Source organism: Nomia melanderi, chromosome 10, assembly GCF_051020985.1.
Source record: "Nomia melanderi isolate GNS246 chromosome 10, iyNomMela1, whole genome shotgun sequence".
In the NCBI taxonomy this organism is placed as follows: Eukaryota; Metazoa; Arthropoda; class Insecta; order Hymenoptera; family Halictidae; genus Nomia; species Nomia melanderi.
The window spans coordinates 12,651,982-12,668,571 of record NC_135008.1 but is presented as its reverse complement, the minus strand read 5'-3'; the positions used below and the strand labels follow the sequence as shown (position 1 = coordinate 12,668,571).

General features: G+C 33.7%; 3 protein-coding genes across 7 annotated transcripts; all 3 read left to right on the top strand.

Annotated features, from left to right (window-relative positions):
- The first annotated feature begins 289 nt into the window (after nucleotides 1–289).
- On the top strand, nucleotides 290–3,038 carry CCT3 (chaperonin containing TCP1 subunit 3). Its single transcript, XM_031980701.2, has 4 exons — nucleotides 290–484; nucleotides 582–643; nucleotides 974–2,111; nucleotides 2,206–3,038. Exons 1-4 carry the CDS (start codon nucleotides 448–450, stop codon nucleotides 2,616–2,618), a joined length of 1,650 nt encoding a protein of 549 aa, XP_031836561.1. The 5' UTR covers nucleotides 290–447; the 3' UTR covers nucleotides 2,619–3,038.
- Nucleotides 3,039–3,533: 495 nt separating this feature from the next.
- LOC116428771 (death-associated protein kinase 1) lies at nucleotides 3,534–12,552 on the top strand. Of its 4 annotated transcripts, XM_031980851.2 has the most exons (21): nucleotides 3,577–3,789; nucleotides 3,869–3,955; nucleotides 4,283–4,361; nucleotides 4,438–4,550; nucleotides 4,622–4,782; nucleotides 4,872–4,992; nucleotides 5,063–5,363; nucleotides 5,451–5,499; nucleotides 5,882–5,998; nucleotides 6,081–6,353; nucleotides 6,424–6,606; nucleotides 6,694–6,808; nucleotides 6,886–7,077; nucleotides 7,155–7,396; nucleotides 8,548–8,637; nucleotides 8,866–9,030; nucleotides 9,113–9,331; nucleotides 9,397–9,576; nucleotides 9,660–9,953; nucleotides 10,039–10,361; nucleotides 10,450–12,552. In XM_031980851.2, the coding sequence occupies exons 3-21, from the start codon at nucleotides 4,303–4,305 to the stop codon at nucleotides 10,610–10,612; spliced, it is 3,360 nt and encodes a 1,119-aa protein (XP_031836711.1). In that variant the 5' UTR covers nucleotides 3,577–3,789; nucleotides 3,869–3,955; nucleotides 4,283–4,302; the 3' UTR covers nucleotides 10,613–12,552. The 4 variants fall into 4 exon arrangements, with proteins under 4 accessions (XP_031836709.1, XP_031836712.1, XP_031836711.1 ...); XM_031980849.2 differs by lacking the exon at nucleotides 3,869–3,955 and having other exon boundaries at nucleotides 3,534–3,719; XM_031980850.2 differs by having other exon boundaries at nucleotides 3,726–3,955.
- A 1,034-nt stretch (nucleotides 12,553–13,586) lies between these two features.
- LOC116428686 (tropomyosin) lies at nucleotides 13,587–16,568 on the top strand. 2 transcript variants are annotated; one of them, XM_031980663.2, is made up of 7 exons: nucleotides 13,587–13,744; nucleotides 14,537–14,831; nucleotides 14,950–15,083; nucleotides 15,342–15,530; nucleotides 15,608–15,683; nucleotides 15,759–15,891; nucleotides 15,981–16,568. In XM_031980663.2, exons 2-7 carry the CDS (start codon nucleotides 14,592–14,594, stop codon nucleotides 16,061–16,063), a joined length of 855 nt encoding a protein of 284 aa, XP_031836523.1. In that variant the 5' UTR covers nucleotides 13,587–13,744; nucleotides 14,537–14,591; the 3' UTR covers nucleotides 16,064–16,568. The 2 variants fall into 2 exon arrangements, with proteins under 2 accessions (XP_031836523.1, XP_076227398.1); XM_076371283.1 differs by lacking the exon at nucleotides 13,587–13,744 and adding an exon at nucleotides 13,753–13,901.
- Nucleotides 16,569–16,590: the final 22 nt, after the last annotated feature.

Sequence of the window (16,590 nt, the reverse complement as noted above, 5' to 3'; positions counted from 1 at the left end):
GTGAGTTGCAATCTTAGTAAATATAAATATTAAAATAATAATTTTATGAATAATTATATTATATTATATTCATATATCTTGTCGGTAATGAAAGTCACTAAGGAAAACCCTTCCTCTTATTTTATATTAACTATATTTATCAATTGTACATTTTGATTATAAATTATGAAATTTAACGTAACATAACAGTACATATCAACTTATTTTTAAATTTCGTACATAATTGAACTATCGATACTACAACTTTTTATGGAGTTATATTCACAGTGATACAACTTAAAGGCGCATGCGCGTTGACAATTGATTTCAGAAAAAGATCAGAGTTTCCTTTCTGTAGAGATCTTCTGTGGCGAAGTTTCGTCTTTCATTTTCTTCTAGAAAAGACAGGCGTGTATTTAAGTGTCATTTTCTGTCAGAATATTTAACTGTTCAAGAAACTAAAGAAAAATGTTCGGGCCAGGGAATGCACCGATCGTCGTTTTAAGTAAGTTGAAACAATAACTACATCGAATTTCATTTGTTTAGAAATTTGTTTGCGGAAACTATTTTTCTAACGATGTCATGTGCTCTGGTTATTGCAGGTCAGAATACGAAGCGGGATACCGGCCGGAAAGTTCAGAGAGAAAATATCCAAGCCGGCAAGGTGAGTATGACCCACAATCTACCATGAGATTTACCCACTAGATTTACCATTTATGGTCTTTAGTCGTCGATACACCCACGTGTTTTTTCTTCAAAGAATATCAAGTTAATACTACTTATATTTGTATTTAATAAAACCAATAATTCTTGATACAATTTATACGTAGGAAATAAAAGACTTGTTTATAAGTAATTACTTAATTTACTACAGCTAGATTTGAAATAAATTCTACACTGTTATATTTAAAGTTATAGTATAAGTACATTGAAACACTTACTTTACTTTAAAAATAGAAATATAGATTTATCCCACTTATATTATTTTCTAAAGGCAATTGCGGATATCATTAGAACATGTCTTGGACCGCAAGCTATGTTAAAAATGTTGATGGATCCAATGGGAGGTATAGTTATGACCAATGATGGAAATGCAATTCTACGTGAAATAACAGTACAACATCCTGCTGGCAAATCAATGATAGAGATTGCAAGAACACAAGATGAAGAAGTTGGAGATGGTACTACATCAGTTATTGTATTAGCAGGAGAGGTTTTAGCAGTTGCAGAACCTTTTCTTGAACAAAATATGCATCCAGTAATTATAATCAGAGCATTTCGTCAAGCTTTGGAAGATATGGTGATCATTCTTAATGACAATATCAGTGTAAACTTGGATACCAGTGATAGAAACAAAATGATTCAAGTCATAAAGTCTTGTGTTGGAACTAAATTCATTGGTCGATGGTCAGAATTAGCATGTCAAATTGCTTTAGATGCTGTTTACACAGTTATGTTGGAAGAAAATGGCAGAAAAGAAATTGATATAAAACGTTATGCAAAGGTAGAAAAGATCCCTGGTGGCACCGTTGAAGACAGCACTGTTCTTAAAGGAGTAATGATAAATAAAGATGTTACGCATCCAAAAATGAAACGATATATTAAAGATCCAAGAATAGTTCTGCTGGATTGTCCCTTGGAATACAAAAAAGGAGAGTCTCAAACTAATATAGAAATATTAAAAGACACTGATTTTACGAGGATTTTAGAACTAGAAGAGGAACACGTTAAAAAAATATGTGAAGACATAATAGCTGTGAAACCTGATGTAGTAATTACTGAGAAGGGAGTATCAGATTTAGCTCAACATTATCTTGTGAAAGCTGGAATTTCTGCTATTCGTAGACTGAGGAAAAGCGATATTAACAGAATTGCAAGAGCTTGTGGTGCAAATGTGGTTAACCGCACAGAAGAATTAAGGGATGAAGATGTTGGTACTAAAGCTGGTCTTTTTGAAATCAAAAAGGTTGGAGATGAATATTTCTGCTTTATTACGGAATGTAAAAATCCCAAGGCATGTACCATAATTTTAAGAGGAGCCAGTAAGGACGTATTAAATGAAACAGAGAGAAACTTGCAAGATGCTCTTCACGTTGTAAGAAATCTCCTCATTGAGCCAAAACTAGTGCCAGGTACATAGAAGTTTTATTTCTATTATTTACGATGCATATTTATTTCCAATGTTTATATTACATAATCATATTATATTTACATTATCTATTTTAGGTGGAGGTGCAGTAGAAATGGCAGTATCAAAACTTTTAACGGAGAAAGCAGCAAAACTTGCTGGTGTAGAACAGTGGCCTTATAAAGCTATAGGACAGGCACTTGAAATAATTCCAAGAACCCTAGCACAAAATTGTGGAGCCAACACCATCAGAACATTGACTGCACTCCGTGCAAAACATGCTACTGAAGGAATGACATGGGGCATTAATGGAGAAACTGGCCAATTGGTAGATATGAAAGAGCATGGTATTTGGGAGCCATTATCTGTTAAGCTTCAGACATATAAAACAGCTATTGAAACAGCCATGTTGTTGTTAAGAATTGATGACATAGTATCAGGAAGCAAGAAAAAGAAAGATAATGAACCTACAACACCTGCACAAGTTTCAGAGGAAGCTATGAAGGATTGAAGACATTAAATTTTCTATTGTGCTCGAAATGCTTTTATTTGCGTTAACATTTAATGATTCTCACCTACAATAATTTTATTGAAACTTAATTCATGTTCATAGAAACCATTGTTTGCCTGTCTGTATGCATTTTCGTACAATAAAAGTACTTTATTAAGCTACTGAAAAGAATGAAGCACGAACTATATTCATCTATATACAGTTCTTAAATGGCTGTTCCTTTATTGTAACAAGCTAACTAACTTAAAACTTCTGTAATTAGTGTGTAGTAATCAATTCATTGCATAATGTCTTGATAACATTTTTGTACAAGTTTTCAAGAAAGACAAATATATTTCACAATACCAATATTAAATACGTTTATGTTATGTACCCATACATGTATTTTATGAGCAATACTGTTTCTTTAGATGTTTAAGTTTATATTTACTATACTTGAACAATATTATTATTTTCATTCTGTAACTCAAATTGTAATAATTACACGAATGTTTTGTTTAAATTATGACTATCATGTTCTTTAAATTAAAGAAATAAATAATATTTTAATAAAGTATTAAAGTAATTAATAATTGCAGTTTACTATATTTAATGATTGAGTTTTAAAATGATGAAATTATTTATTTGTATTTTTGAGGATAAATACCCTACAATCTACTAGGTCTTATTTATTCAGATTCAATAGTAAAGCGTTTTAGAAAATATTATTCTACATCTGAACAAATATTAAAAAACCAAAAAGACGTCTTTAAATATATGTTTCATTCTTAGGGACGGGGTAACAATTGTTGAAGATAATTTAAGTGCCCGTAATTAGCAATATATAAGTAAATATATGGACCATGAGGTCTAAGAACGGTACCGAAGACTAGAGAAGGTTCTATGAGATTGCGATGTATTTTGAGGAAGGTGGCGTTTCACGCGACACAGGTATATCGATTGTGTGTGTAGGGTGGCCGGCATGAGTGAAGGCCGACGAATGGGACACAATTTTCGTAACGGCTCTTTGCGAAACTTAAAACTGTTCGGATAGATTGAACGATGAGCATGAACGTGAGATGATGCCAGGCTCGTCTCGCCAATTAGGAACTACGAACGGTGGTAAAAAGCGACATTCTTTCAATTGTTCTTCAATTCTTTTACGTGATATCGTGTCGATATTTCTGTCAAGGTTGGCAGATGTTTAGTATTACTTTCCGACTCAACATTATTTAAGAACACGAATCATATTGTTCACGTTATTACTACAGAATCAATCTTACATTAACGGAAATGTATCCACGTGGTTATGTGTGTACGGAAGTGATTTTCATATCTGTTTACTACGAGATTGACAGGTGTCTATACTCGGTTGATTCTAAACCCCGATTATTAATGAATGAATATTATCATGTACTATTATGATTTGATAGCAATATTAGAAAAGATATATACTTAGTTCTGTAGTTTTTAATTCTTATAAAATACATTTGCAGATATATAATTTCTTCTTCATGTTTTAATATAAATCATTAATTGAAAATTAAGTACATTGTTATCATATGTAACAGTTTGTTTTCTGTTAGTTCTGATTCTATTTTCCCAATTAGTATTCCCTATTATTATGAAAATGAATAGTATATTTTACTTACTAGAGTAAACTATAATTTTTTTTTTGCAATTAGGCCCTGAGTGGGACACATTGATGGAGGTTCACCATGAACCAATTGAAAAAAATTATAAATTATTGGAAGAGATTGGCAAGTACGTGTATATGAATCATATCTTCTTAAAAATGAATTTGCACTCTATGAAATATAATAATATGTTTCACTTTTAGAGGACAATTTGCGATAGTAAGAAAATGTATGGAATTAAGTACTGGCGAGCTATATGCTGCCAAAATTATGAGGAAAAGACGTGTTGCCAGAGGGGTCGCAGCAGCAGATATTGGTAGCTATCTTAATTCGTACATTTACTGTTTCATTTTGTCTTTGTGTACAACTGGACAATTTATTTTTTAGCTCGAGAAGCAGGTTTATTAGCACGATTAAGACATCCAAATATTGTTTCACTGCACAAAGTTGTAGACACAGGCGCAACAGTTGTCCTACTTTTAGAATTAATTTCTGGAGGAGAACTTTTCCATTGGGTTCCATCTGGTGAATTAGAAGCTGCACATGTGGTTTGTTGATAATACCTCAAAAAAGTTATTCATCTTAGTAAGAATATAGAATTTCTAATGACCCTGACATCTATTATATTTTTGTATAGGTTCGTCAAGTTTTAATGGCACTTAGTCACTTACATTCTCATCAAGTTGCTCATTTAGATATCAAACCTGAAAACATTCTTTTATCGACACCACCACCAATGCCAAATATAAAATTAATAGGTAATTGACTATTACAGTTTCCATACTGGTAGTATGTATTGAAAATGTATGTTATTTATTTCTAATGTAGATCTAGGTCTTTCACATCGGTTAGTACCTGGATCAGAACACAGAGCACTGTTTGGTACTCCTGAGTTTGTTGCTCCTGAGATTGTAAATTATGAACCACTTAGCTTAGGAACTGATCTTTGGGCAGTTGGTGTTTTAACTTATATTCTTTTAAGTGGTGCATCACCATTTCTAGGTGAAGATAAACAAGAAACTTATACAAATGTGGCTGCTTGTCAATATCAATTTGACAATGAGTATTTCAGTAATGTATCTGAAATTGCCAAAGATTTCATAAGATCCTTGTTGATCAAGGATCCAAAGTAAGTAAAAGGAACTCGTTTATGTGTTAAATGGCATCAGTGTTTCTTAAAGTAAAATAAAATAGTAATAAAAAATTTGTTTTCCAGAGAAAGAGGAACTGCAGAGTCGTGCCTTAAACATCCTTGGATCCTCACGGTCTGTGGCTGAATGCAATATTATAAGTTTCTGTATAATTGACAAGGCTGCTTCTTAATTATATTTTGCAATCATATTATTTCTCTGATTTCTTATGAAATAATGTTTATTTATGTACATTGTGCCATTGATGTTAGTATCATTTGTACAGTTACAACATATATACAGTTCAGTTCCCATACAATATATATTGTTAATTTAAATGTTATATTCTTTTGCTAAGCATGCGCATCTCAGCTAAATATTATAAAAAGGATAATAACTTTATATTTGTTAACATTAACATTGTAATTAATACATGTATATCAAAATACGTTGGTGAGGTACAATATGTATAAACTGTTATAAAACTAAGTGGCTGCATCTTTTTGATATTTTGTAGGAGTCAGAAGCCTCTCAAGGTCTTGGTGGAGCTATGATTAGTGCTGTTAAACGAGGCTGTGTTGAAGCTGTGTCTCAGTTATTACTACAAGGAGCACCATTGAATGTAAAAGATTGTGTAAGGGTTTTCTTGCTACATATTTTCTTTCAAATTTTAAGAATCATAAATAAAATATAAACAAACGTGTTTTTTCAAATAGAAAGAAGATACACTTTTACATATAGCTTGTGAATCAGGAGATGAGGGAATGGTAATATTTTTGATAGACAGTGGAATAGATCTGGACACACCCAATAAAAAGGGCTTAACACCACTACACGTGGCTGCTAGATATGGTTTCATTAATCTTGTTAGACATTTGTGCCTTGCTGGTTGTGACGTTGACAAAACGAATCGAGGAATCAGAGCAGATGTAACAGCAATCAAGTATGGACATCCTGATATTGCATCACTATTGGATAAACTGCGAAATGTATGTTAATAAAGTTCACGTACTTAATATTTGTCCTTCTATCTTCTACTTATACAAATTTGAATTTTAGCCCATTCAACGTGAAAATTATATTAAACAATTACAACCAACACATAGACCAATAGACCGTCTACATGTAAGACTTTTAGGACATTGTGCATCAGGAAAATCATCTTTAATAAATTCTTTAAAATCTGGTATTTTTAGTTTTGGATTTTTCAGAAGATCAAGAAGTCAAAACTATACAGCAAAAGTAACTATCTTTTATATTTAATATTTGATAATCTGAGATAGTAAAGTTAAATATTTTATTAATAATATTATTATTTATTATATTTAGAGGGAACCAAGTATTGAATTAGATGTAACCAGTAAGCATGGTTCGCTCAGTTTTGAATATAGCGATAGTGAATATGAGGGTACACAAGGAGTAGAGTGGAGTCGAGGTAATGTAGGTAAGGGAAATGGTATTTTAATTTTTTCTGTGATAATTACTATTAAAAATACATGTGTTTGTGATTCTACTGTTAAGGTGGAGAGTGTGTTTTTTGGGAATTATGTGGACGTGAAGAATTTTTAGCATCTTATCATTATGTACTTACTTTTCAACAACCTGCAGTACACCTTATAACAGTTAGTCTTAGAGAACCTCTTACTGTACAACTTCAACAAGTCAGATTCTGGCTACGATTTATTTCAGATCGTATTATATCAACTAATTTTGGTAAGACAGATGAATTACAATATTATAAAGTTATAATTTTATGTACCAACAAAATATAGATAACCATTTTGAAACAGGTTTTGGTGGTAAATACAGTGATGTTAAAGTAATCTTAGTTGGGACCTACGCTCCAGAACCTCTTGCTCCAAATTCGAATACTGGTAGTCCTCTTGCACCACTTTTACCTTTTTTAAAAGAGTTCACGCCTATTTTGGGGGATGAACCTCAAATGGTCGCAGTGGATGCAACTAATCCGTCTAGTCCTGGTCTAAAACTTCTAAGATCATACTTGAATAATGCAAGGATGGAGTTTTTAGAGGTGAAGTGATTATATGATTTACTTTGTTGTTCTACTCCTTACGTACTTTTATATATTTATATATTTCAGATAAAATTGATTGTTATTATTGATAATTACAAAAAATATAAAAAAATATTATTATGATTCTTGTGATTTTAAATGAAATTTTTAATTAATTGAGATGAATTTCCATTATCATATTGATCATTACTTATTGTCTCAATCTTTGTATCAAAATTCTGAAATAGACAAAATGAATTAAATCATTGCATGTTGACATACACAGCATCAAATTGAATCAATATATCAAATCATAGCATCAAAAAAAAAAAAAATCAGAACCAGTCTATATAATCTAAAGTGAGATTTCAGAATGTAAACGGTATTTATTTACGTATGATTTACATTTGACAATCTTACCTTAGATCAATATCACCTCACATCGTGGAATTTTGAAACTCCTGAATCATCATGCTTGATTGCACGAGCAACTTGTCCAGTTTAATAAATCTGATGATATACCATTAAAATATTTGTGCAGAATATAATAAATATCAAAGAGGTTCATATTCGAGCCGAATATGTTTATGTACATAATTTTACTTCCACATTTTTTTACAGGGATATAAGGCCAGTGTTTGTACAGCATGCAATAAATGTGTGCATTAACATTGTCAAAACGGTTCTCATTAGAATCGAATCATTTCATTTTGCATAGTGCCAACTACATTTGTAAGATTCACATCTCTTTGATTTCAAATCCTGCAATGTTAACACTGTGTTGAACAAACCGTTATTAACTCCTAAATACCATGCAACTATTTATGTTTCCAATTATGATTCAGTAATCCATGGTCATTCATGATGCATGGTTGATTTTTATATATATATATATATATACATATATATATGTACAAGTAACCGAGATCATTGAAAATAATATTTTGTATTTTCCCATAATTTCTCCAGATTTTCAATGACTTGTTTGCGACATTCATATCAAGCACATCCCCGAACGATAAAACGAATAATGTTACAAATGATCTTTCTTATATTTGCTATCACTCTGTCACATGATCAATTTAATAACTACATATATTTTAGTTGCTGATTATTTGGTCATTAACATTTATTAACATCAGCCTTACTGCATGCAATGCATGATGTAGGAAGGACCGGAAGTTGCAGAAAGTATTCTCCGACGTGACACGCCGCGGGCTGCGGCCACGTACGTGCCCTTGGCGAATCTTGATAAACAGGTCGAACTATTTCTCAATTCCTTTGATAAGTGATGTGTATAATGAAGCAGTTAATTTTATTTAATAATTGTTCTAATGCTTTATCCCATTAATACATACATGCACTACAGTCCAATGCAATAAAGAAAAAATAAGAAATACTCTTGTATATATTTTCTGCATCAGTGTATTATTTCATATTTTGCTCTCTTGTATTCCATTGTTAAGGACTCCAAAATCTTATTATAGAGTGCTCTAGTGTGGACTGGTCTTGCTGAATCATGGAGAGCATACATCCAAACTTTAGAGGTACCTCCAGTAATGCTTACACAGGAGGAGTTTTTGAGGGAAGTGAGAAAAATTAATCCATTAGTTTGTTTAGAACATTGTCGGCATCTTGGATTGCAATTACAGGTACTATATATTGTAGAAACTCATGTTTTAAGTTTTAATATATTAAATTTTTTATATACTAATTATTAGTCTCAATTTTTAGAATTTAGGGGAATGTATGCTCCTTCCTGGGAATTTAGTAGTTCTGAGTCCAGAATGGTTATGGCAAGATGTAATAAATTGGCAACTAAGTCCAGATCAAAAAGGACGTCTGGGAGGACGTACTACAGGAGTGTATGCTTTGGAAGATTTTCAGGCTCGTTGTCCGTGTCCCGCAAGTCAAGCTTTGCAAGCATTACAAGCAGTAAATTTATGTGTTCCAGTAAGTTTTATAGGAGTAACTGGTTATACATTTAGACTATTCTACACATAGTTTTTCTGTAATAGTGTGAAGTTGATGAAGACGAAGTAGAGTATGAAATACCCTGCTTAAACCTTGTTGAGCGCTTACCAGGATTATGGGAGCCATGGAAACCATGTTCTAATATTCTACCTCACACGGGTCTTCGTCTTGCTCCGTCTGAGGCACCATTGTATCATTTAATTGCAGTATTTCCACATTTACAAGTATGTATTACTGAGAAGCGAGATTCAGGTTTATAATATCTTTCTTTATTGAGTACAGCTGATAATGATATATTATTATGCAGGCACAACTAAGGAAAATTACACAATCGTGGGATCCATCGAATTCAGATTTATATCAGTGGTGGCGAGGATCAAAATTGTGTATAGGACCTTGTGAAAGTATCATAACGTTTGAAGAGGAAGATCAAAGTTGTATGGAAATACGAGTACGTGGACCACGAAGTACTAGTGCTCAATGTTTTGCGCTTCTAAGCATTATTCTCGATGCCATCGATACAACAATTGAGTTTGTTGCTCCAGGAATGTTACTTGAAAGACACTGGCTGAGTCCTAGTCAACTTCGTGAATATGATGAAGTTAGTTACTATATTGAATAATAGTTGGTTACTTATTGAATAATAATGTTAAATGTTTTCTATAAAACTCTATATCTGTTTTTAGATTATACATTCTTGGGAACCAGCACCTGTTATATCATCCTTAATAGACAAAGGTCTTGAAGAAGCAGTCCTTAAAAATCCTTTAAATGGTCAAGAAGAAACAGTATGGGAAATAGTAGGTTGTGGTTTACCTTTAATGGAAAACTGTCTTCCTGGACCAAAACAACCCATAAAGCATATAAAACCTGCTATACAAAGAAGGTTAGCACAGATGCTTGATCCTCCCGATCGTCATGGAAGAGATTGGTGTTTACTTGCAGTAAGACTAGGTTTGGGGGATCGAGTCGCACAATTGGATAGCACTGTGGACAGTCCAACATTAAGGTTAATATGTATAAACTTTAATAAAGTGTAAGTTTATTTTGAAATGACAAATTTGAGCGTTATTTTCAAATTATTTCTCTGTCCACAGGTTGCTGAATACTGCAGGCGCCGATTGTTCTGTGGGTTCTCTGATACAACAGTTACGAGCTCTTGATAGAGAAGATGCTGTGCATCTTTTGCTTTCTTTTACACCAACGTATATATTGTCAACGGCTATCGATTCTGAAACGGGATCTAATCTTTCTAGATGACAATGCTGCGTTTATCCATGGTGCATTAATACTTTCTAAACGATAAATTTCCAATGGAAATTCCACGTCGTGGATTTAATAGACTTACAACGTCACCGCTTCCGCCCAACATAAATTTTGCATTGTTCTTTAAATCTAAGTATGTACATTAACAGTACATTGTATGTGTACTTCTTTAGAGGCATGTGGAAATGCACACGCACCAATATGTACTTTTATATAAACTTATTAACAAGCACTTCATGCGGCACAAAATTCTTTTATATATATACATATATACATATACACACTTACACGTGCATATGATGATAAAAATTGCATCGATTTGTGTATCTTGTTTTACAAGCTCTTATAGTATAAGTACATTTTAATTTAAGTATCCTTGTTAGCATAAAAGAATATTTATAACTCCATGTTTTCGTTGGGTTTGAAAAAATATGTACTTAAGAGAATGTATATTTAAACACAGGTTGAATTTTTTATTAGTTTGCGTTTTTTTCCTAATTGTGAACTATTTGTAAGTATTTCTATTGTGATACTATATTGTATGATTAGCTAGAACAAATTTCTTATATGAATTTCTATTAGATGAATAATTCTATATAATGTATATGCACATGCGTGGCTCACAAAATAATGCATTTACACACTATACAACACGATACTATTCGTATTTGATACTAATATTGTTTTGAAGGCTTTTCTTGATACGCATATATATACTATATCTTGCCAAAACCTCAGTGTCAATACGCATTGCTTTTTGACTTTTACGGTATTTAGAAACTATTTGCGCGGAGAGCGAGTGAAAACAGTTCGCACAATTCTTTGTTTTTTCGAGTACAACTATTGATGAAACTCTATTTCTAAATGGGTATTTTTTACTAAATCAATATTTCTAACGTACTGATTATGTGCCATAAGCAACGTTTGCTCATCATATCTATTGAAGTGTTACAAATGCTTCTCTAAGTCCTCTAAATTGATCTTTTTGTGTAAGTAAGGTATTCATTAACAAGCTGAGACTTGAGAGTATGGCCAATCATTTGATCAAAACAGTTTATTATGGAATAGATATTTTAACTATTATACTATTGTTCATGTTTTGTTGGCACAAGAATATTAAACGCACTGATCGTGTGCAATGCGTAAGAGTATATATCATAAAAGTAAGCGATATTTGTTGTTCACAGAATACCTTCTTTGAACATATCTACTCTGTCTTAATTTGATTCACTGGATAATACTTAAATATAGCGTGATAAGTAGCTTTAAATTCTTACTTTGTATAACAAGTATTTAGTATACGTTTTATCAATGAGAAGATCTTTACTTGTACTTAAAGATGAATACGACGAAAATAGTGTTTTTAATCATAAACTGTCTTTATAATAATTAATTATAATTCTGTTTTCGTATAATGTATTTAATACATTTCTGTTGCTTTTGTGTTTTACATGTTTCCTGTAAATTAAGGATGTAATATCTCTAGTACCCACGCAATTAATATAGACTTGGCTCATGTGGACGATAATATAGAGTTGTCCTTTGAGATTTGTATTTCAAAGCTTGCGTTCTTCACGCATTGTGTTCATTTTATATTTAACTCGTCACTGTCTAAGATAATGAGTTTTAAATATCGTGTGTTTCCCCAAAAAGAATTGTTTTTTATATTGTATGCACAGAAGTATGAAAATGTTGGCTTCTAAGATCTATAGATTGATCAGTATTGTTGATCAATTAAAGGTCAGCATTGTAAATTCTAATGCGCTTAAGTATTTGTGTTTTACAGCTTTTACTTAGGACTATACAAAATTGTTAAGATAAAATTCGTGATACCAGAAATACACGCGAAAAGGACATTTTTCAGAAGAAAATATTGTAAGACTATTAATTGTTGCTATTTATAACAAAAGTGTAAAAATAGAAAAATAGACTTCCTGATTTTGTTATGATTAATAATATTTACATTTTTCTAGTTTGTATAATGATGAGAACTTCAATATTAGATGAGGTTTCTCTTTTTTAATTAGTTTGTATATTCGTTTAATAATTTCTAATCATATGCAGATTATACAAGCACACATTTCTAATATATAATACATATTAAAAAATTGTATTGAAACTACAATCAAAATCAATTTGATCGTGTTAGTAGAATGTTCCTGAATATCAAGAATATGATCTCTAAGGAACATTATTGTAATATAGGGTAGTTCTGTACATTTCTACAATGTACTGCAGATTACATTAAACAAAAAAATGATGCTTTGGAATTAAACATTGTAAAATATTGAACGATTGTGTCAATTTTGTTCGTTTTCACTTTTACAAAGTCGTTCACTTTATACATAAGAAAAATTAAGAAAAACTACTTAAAGAAATGTATAACTTCTTTTATATAACAGATGGTGTAAATAAAACCTTATTTGTAAGTGAAATTTCATCACCAGAAACTCATTAAATGTGATATATACACAATACTATATTATACTTATACCGAGAAGTTTAAGTAAGAATCTTGCAGTTCCCATGATTCTACATTTAGAAAAAATGGATTACAATTAATTCTAATTTAACAACGTAAAATGTTAATATCACTCCAATTATTAATTCAGTTTGATTTTTTAATTTATCAATTTTTATTAAAACTTACGGCATTACCGTAACGCCCGCGTTTACGGCACTCCTCACTTCGTGTCGATCCACGGATCGATCGGTAACCGTCCACGCGGCGGGAAAATTCAAACATTCGACGGTGGACGCGTCTTTGGAACACAAAATCGCCGAGATACGATGAAAGAAACGGACGGTAGGATTTTCGTTTTCTCGTGGTATTTACCGTGGAGAATTGGTTACGTGGCCGGTAGGAAACAAGGAACGGAATTCTTTCGATCCGAGAATAGCATAAGGGAGGCGGAGATTGCGTTTCGTCGGTAGTCAGCGAGGAATCGACCAGTGAAGAGCCGGGATAAAATCGGGACGACGGCCAACAAGGCGACAAGCAATTATAGAATTGGATTGGATCGAGGCGTTCGAGGAGGCTCGCGACGCCGGTTTCGTTTTATTTTAGCTTAGCTTTCGAAGGCATCCGGTTGTGCATTCTCATCGCGGATCATCGCGACGATTGCAGTGAGTGTTGTCCCCCTTCTAAGCCTGAATTGCCTTTTTTTTTGCTCTTCTCGCACCGTGTTTGTTATTAAATAAATGTTGCCCATTCGCGTCTGAGCCAGCAACGAGACGCTCGTAAGGTGCGTCGCTCGATATCGAACAAGAAAAAGAGGGTAAAGTGAGTGTTTCGGTGTTCGAACTCTGACATGATTCCTGTCTTACATAAAACGACAAGTTCCACATTTTAAAACACGCTTCTTTTAAAGGAAAAGAAAATATTAAATGATCCGATTACCACTCCCGCTTTTTTGATCGTTTACTCGCAGTAGATACGGCACGATCGTGGTCAGACTAGCCCAGAGCGTCGGTGGGTTGTTGCCTTTTCGACGGAGTGTAGGTAAATCTATGTTAGCGAGATTAGTTGTAATTTTTCACCTGTTACGCGAGTGTATTAATATTGTGTTTGCGGTAAAGTTATTCTTTAATCAGTGTCAAACACGAATAATAGGGTGATTTCGATTCAGATAACACGTTGATTATTTTTCTTCGTTTTCTTAAGGGAGAGGATAAAAAAGATTTTTATCGATCATTCGTAGTATCATGTCAATAGACATCTTCCTTTCGGTATAACATTCTAGTCGATAGCTTATATTATTAATGTGATCGCGACATTCGGTTTGGGCCACTTGTCTAGGAGGTAGCAATAATCTGTTGCAGTTGAACTGTGTTAAGGGTCAACAGAACGTTGAGCAAGATCTTTCGTTTTGGATAGCGAATTTGCTATGTTGTTAATAGACTTTATGCATTGTTCAGGATCGACGGGTCGACGAACAGTTGATAAAAAGGGAGCGCAACACCAACCGTCATCATGGAGGCGATAAAGAAGAAAATTGCGGCGTTGAAGATGGAGATGGACGCCGCGAATGAAAAGGTCGAGACGAACGAGACCAAAGCTAAATTGGAGAATCTACGCGCGGATAAGCTGAACGACGACGTGAGGGATCTGCAAAAAAAACTGGCTCAGCTCGAGCGGGACTATGAAGTTGCTAAGGCTAATTTGGAGCAGTCTACATCCGATTTGGAACAATGCGAGAAATCGTGGTCTAGGGTGTGTAAACGCTTTCAACTGATCTCAAGTTCCAACTATTGAGCTGCTACGAAATTTCTTGTGTTAAAAGAACCAACGTGATCAACTAATTACTGTAATTAATGGTTTACGTGGTTAGGCGGAGCAAGATCGTACTGTCCTGACGAAAAAGGTACAAGAAATTGAAGCAACGCTCACGAAGAAGGAAGAACTGCGTCTTACTGCTCAGACGAAACTGGGACGCGCGTCAGAACTTGCTGACGATGCACGAAGGTTCTTAATCATAATAGTTTCTCTCTTACTTTCGGAACTCATTTCGTTTGTGACAGAACATGGCAATAAAAATTATATTCCTTCGTTTCGTACGTTTCTACCAGTCGATGGTAAATAAAGAACATTTAACCAATTTGTTGTAGAAACACTGTTTCTCACGTTCGAAATCACACATATCAATGAACTCTTCATTACTAATGACTAATTTAGTAATTACAACCAAGTATCAGGTATTGTTAACATTCCTTTCGTTCGCAGAATGTGCAAAGTATTGGAAGACAGAAGTCGGCTCGACGAGGAACGTATGGAGAAACTGATGCAGGAACTAAAGGATGCTAGGTTGATCGCCGAAGATGCAGATTCCAAGTCCGACGAGATCTCGAAGAAATTGCAGTTCGTTGAAGAGGAACTGGAGGGAGCTGAAGAAAGAGTGAAGAGCAGCGAAGCGTTTGTATAATTTCGTTACACTAATTTTTATGATTATTCATCACATAAGTTATATATACGTGTCGATACGTCGATAGGAAAATCGTAGAACGCGAGGACGAGCTGTTCATCGTACAAAACATCGTTAAATCCTTAGAAGTATCCGAGGAGAAGGTACTTACCATATATTTAAAATATCTTTGAAATGAATGTTAATAGTAGCATTAATTCCAAATTCTGATCACCTAGGCCAATCAACGAGTAGAGGACTTCAAGGTACAACTGAAAGAGCTGAAGAAGAAGTTGAGGGGAGCCGAGAAACGTGCCATTCTCGCTGAGAGGACAGTGAAGAATCTGTTGAAGGAAGTGGATAGGAAAGAAGGTAAATTAATGAATCGATCAATAGTTTCGTTTACTCGGAAACTGTATACGTTCAAACATAACGTTTCGGCGGTGATGATCATTTTTCAGATGAACTTAGAGAAGAAAAGGAAAAGTACAAGGCGGTCTGCGACGACATGGACGCCACGTTCGCGGAAATGACCGGATATTAAGGATCCGGAACGGATGGAGTTTCACTTATTTTGTTATTCTGTGCTTTTTCCGCTTGTTTGCTACATTTAACATGGCCGCCATGCTTCGGACTTCGGTCGACTGCCTACAGCTATGCCGACTTGACACGTTCTAGCGTATCGCGGATGATTCAGGAGCTTAATGATTCATTTGCTACGAGGATTACATAATTAACAGGCGAATAAATGATCGTACAACGCTAGTTTCTTAATACGAAGACGAAGTAGCTTACGCTGAACCGCTTTGCTTCGCCTAACGCCTTGATAATGCTTAACTGGTTGCTGCTAATCGGACCTGTCTCAGAAACGATAGTATTCCTTGTTTTTCTTTCTTTTTTTTTGGATAGAATTAACGATAGATCATGTATTTTTCTTTCAGACATTTCGAAAGGGATATCGCGATACTTGAAAACAAGCACGACTCTGTGCCCCCTTTTTATCATTGTATAACGAATCCGAATTTTCAATAAACGGTATTTAAAAAGAACGTATCCACTTGTTTTATTAAT